This window comes from Solanum dulcamara, chromosome 4 (assembly GCF_947179165.1).
Source record: "Solanum dulcamara chromosome 4, daSolDulc1.2, whole genome shotgun sequence".
Lineage (NCBI taxonomy): Eukaryota > Viridiplantae > Streptophyta > Magnoliopsida > Solanales > Solanaceae > Solanum > Solanum dulcamara.
The window spans coordinates 21,199,317-21,202,676 of NC_077240.1; the positions used below are offsets into that span (position 1 = coordinate 21,199,317).

The 3,360-nt window shown below is 38.3% G+C and overlaps 1 protein-coding gene across 1 annotated transcript; it reads left to right on the forward strand.

Annotated features, from left to right (window-relative positions):
- The first annotated feature begins 1,133 nt into the window (after positions 1 to 1,133).
- LOC129884840 (AAA-ATPase At4g25835-like) lies at positions 1,134 to 2,929 on the forward strand. The gene has a single exon (XM_055959117.1). The coding sequence runs from the start codon at positions 1,247 to 1,249 to the stop codon at positions 2,795 to 2,797; it is 1,551 nt and encodes a 516-aa protein (XP_055815092.1). The 5' UTR covers positions 1,134 to 1,246; the 3' UTR covers positions 2,798 to 2,929.
- The last annotated feature ends 431 nt before the right edge of the window (positions 2,930 to 3,360 follow it).

The following is a 3,360-nucleotide window of genomic DNA, read 5'->3' on the forward strand; positions in this document are numbered from 1 at the left end:
GTTTAAACTTTCGTTTTGTAGGATTAACTATTATACTTTATTCCAGTCTGATAATTATGTAGTAAATGATGGTTTTTGCCTTGCGCTAATCAATAAAAGATGATACTCACTACCAATTTGAACTAAATCATGTCATAGGCAAATAATAATAAAAAAGAAAAATTAAACAATAATTAAGTCAACTTAATGGAACAAGAACAAACTTAGAAGTTATAATTCATTGAGTTAAAGTACGGAGTGTCAATTAAAAGGTCATGTTTGCTATATTTGAGATGGTTGAATGGGATGAATGACTTGTCAAAATGTTATTTGAGTTGGACCAAAGATAACCTAAGCAATTGGTTTATAGTCCAGCTAGTTCATTTTTTACTAAGTTTTTTTACGAAACAAAAGTAACAAAAATGAATTTTCATATGTATAATATATATCCACTAAAAGATTAAACTTTTTTAAAGAAAATATTTTGGTGACAAGGTTTCTCATGAATTATTATGGGCTAATAAATTAATTTAAGCGGATTAAAATAAATTGAATTAAATGTACAAATTATTAACCCAGCTAAATTTGAGCAAATTGAGCCAATTATATTTTATTTTGATTTTATCACCCTTAATTTAAGTGCGAAAAATAATAATTAACAACACCATATAAGCTTTTACTCCGATTCTGTTTTGCTGATTACCTGCATGCCCTCTTGGCCAAGGACGGTGAGCAAAAAAGTTAGATTATTGAGAATGAATTCCATTATACTGTATTTGTGTTTTACTTAAGTAGATGATCAATCAAAATCAATCTCTATATTTTATGAGATAATAAATTTTATCTATAGACTCTTGTGATCGAGCCCTTCTCCAAACCCTGCATAGCGAGAGTTTTAGTGTCCCGAACTAACTTTTTTTTTTATCTTTCTAGATCTGCGTTAGTTGAAATTAGATGGGATAAGTTATTAATGATGGTTGAATTGAATTATATTCGTTTGCACGGAAAGACAAAAGTAAAAGTAAAGACCAGTGTCGGCTTCATGCCTATCTTTTGCTTTTACTTTTGTTTACACTCTCTTTTCAGCTCTCAAACAGTCACTTTGTTTTCCTTTTTAGCAAAAATTAAATTATATTTACCCACACCCACACTAATTATCTCCCAAAATTTCCTTTACATATCTCCACAAACCTCATCTCTATTTCTCTGTAGATTTCTTCTTCCAATATATATATTTCCATTAATTTCCAACAACCAATTGTCAAACATGGAGATATTGTCACAAATCTGGTCCTTCTTAGGCCTTCTAACAGTTCTCCAAAACGTTTTGCCCACTCAGCTTGTATCCTTGTTTCACTCTTTCTATGAATCTATTCAAGATTTCTTCAGTCCTTATTCCTACTTCGAAATCCCAGAATTTAACGGTTATTGTGGTGTTGACGTTAACGATCTTTATCGACACGTAAATCTTTACTTGAACTCCATTAATTCCTCTTCCACTTGCCGTCGTCTCACCCTCTCTCGCTCTAAATCTTCCAACTGCATTACCTACACCGTCGCGCCTAATCAGATGGTGCACGACGATTTCCGCGGACACCACCTTACTTGGACGCATCAGGTCGATAACGTTCAGGACTCCGTTGAGGAGAAGCGTAGCTTCACCCTCAAACTACCCAAGCGTCATCGACTCGAGCTCCTCACTCCTTACCTAGAGCAGGTAACTGCTCGGGCTGAGGAGTTCGAGAGGGTTTCTCGTGAGAGGAGGCTTTTCACGAACAATGGACACGGTTCGTACGAATCAGGCTGGTCCTCTGTCCCCTTTCGCCACCCTTCCACGTTCGAGACGCTCGCTCTCGAACCGGAGCTGAAGACACAACTCATGGATGACCTAACTGCATTTTCAGAAGGGAAAGAGTTCTACCACAAAATCGGACGTGCATGGAAGCGTGGATACTTGCTATATGGACCTCCAGGGTCAGGAAAATCTAGCCTCATTGCCGCCATGGCGAACTTCCTTTGCTACGACGTGTATGATCTCGAGCTCAGTAAAGTCTCTGACAACTCTGAACTCAGAGCTTTACTGATACAAACAACAAATCGATCCATCATCGTGATTGAGGACATCGATTGTTCTATTAACCTAACGGGCGATAGGATGGCAAAAAGGAGGAACAACCAAACAATGCATAATAAGAAGAATCGCCATGTCGTGATGAGTGATAATGCAGAAGATAACGGACGAGTGACGTTATCCGGCTTGTTAAACTTCACCGACGGGCTATGGTCATGCTGTGGAGAAGAGAAGGTGATAGTTTTCACTACAAATCACAAAGACAATGTAGACCCGGCGTTGGTTAGATGTGGGCGAATGGACATGCATGTTAGCCTTGGCACGTGCGGGATGCATGCCTTCAAAGTTTTGGTGAAGAATTACCTAGGATTGGACTCGCACGTGCTGTTCGACGTGGTGGAGAGTAGTATAAGGTCAGGTGGGACCCTCACGCCAGCACATATAGGAGAGATCTTGTTGAGGAACAGGAGGGATGCTGACGTGGCGGTGAAGGCCGTGTTGACCGCCATGCAAGCGAAGATCTTGGGTGCTGACGTGGATGCTACTGAGGGCGGACATGAGTACGATGACATGGCAAGGACACCGGAGAGAATAGGTCGGAAGTTGATGGAGTCGCCGGATAATTGGCCGGAAGGTTCGCCGGAGAAGAAGAAGAAGAAAGAAGGGTCAACTCGGGATAAAAATGTCAAATTCTTAGTAAGACTTAGATCATTGACCAAGTCTGACTCAGGAAGAAGGGGTGTATAATGTAATTAATGGATGATTATCTAACTCATTATAAGTTAGGGTTAATCTGTTAATCAACAGGTTATAAAATGTAATGTTCATGTTTATCTAGTAAGTACTACTCATTATATTGAAATGGAAGTTTTGGCTGGATTTGCCCACCCCATTTTATTAAGATATGTGGTGTTCACTTTAGGGAACATATAGATATTATATTTCAATAGAAGTCAAAATTAGTAATAAAGAAGTACCTAGAAGTGTCACTGGAAAAGGCATCATGCTACCGTCCAAATTATAAATCTTAACACAAGTTTATATGTAGAATAATAGATCAAAGAGATTAATATGCAAACTTGACCTTAGCGGAACCTAAAGGTCAACAAATAAAATGGTTATTTTGGGAGAGAAGTACAATACAGTTATTATAAGAACTAAGAAGAGGCATATATAGAAGATTAATTTCAACTATTGTTAATTGAAGAAAAGGCAGAAGAGCTTTGCCAACTGGCAGTCAGGCCCTGGGCCAGTGGTGGAATGCATCACTAGCTGATGCTTATCTAAATTATCAGATAAATACTACCACT

Coding starts and splice junctions, on each gene's coding strand:
- LOC129884840 (XM_055959117.1), top strand. CDS start 1,247: ATGGAGATATTGTCACAAATCTGGTCCTTCTTAGGCCTTCTAACAGTT.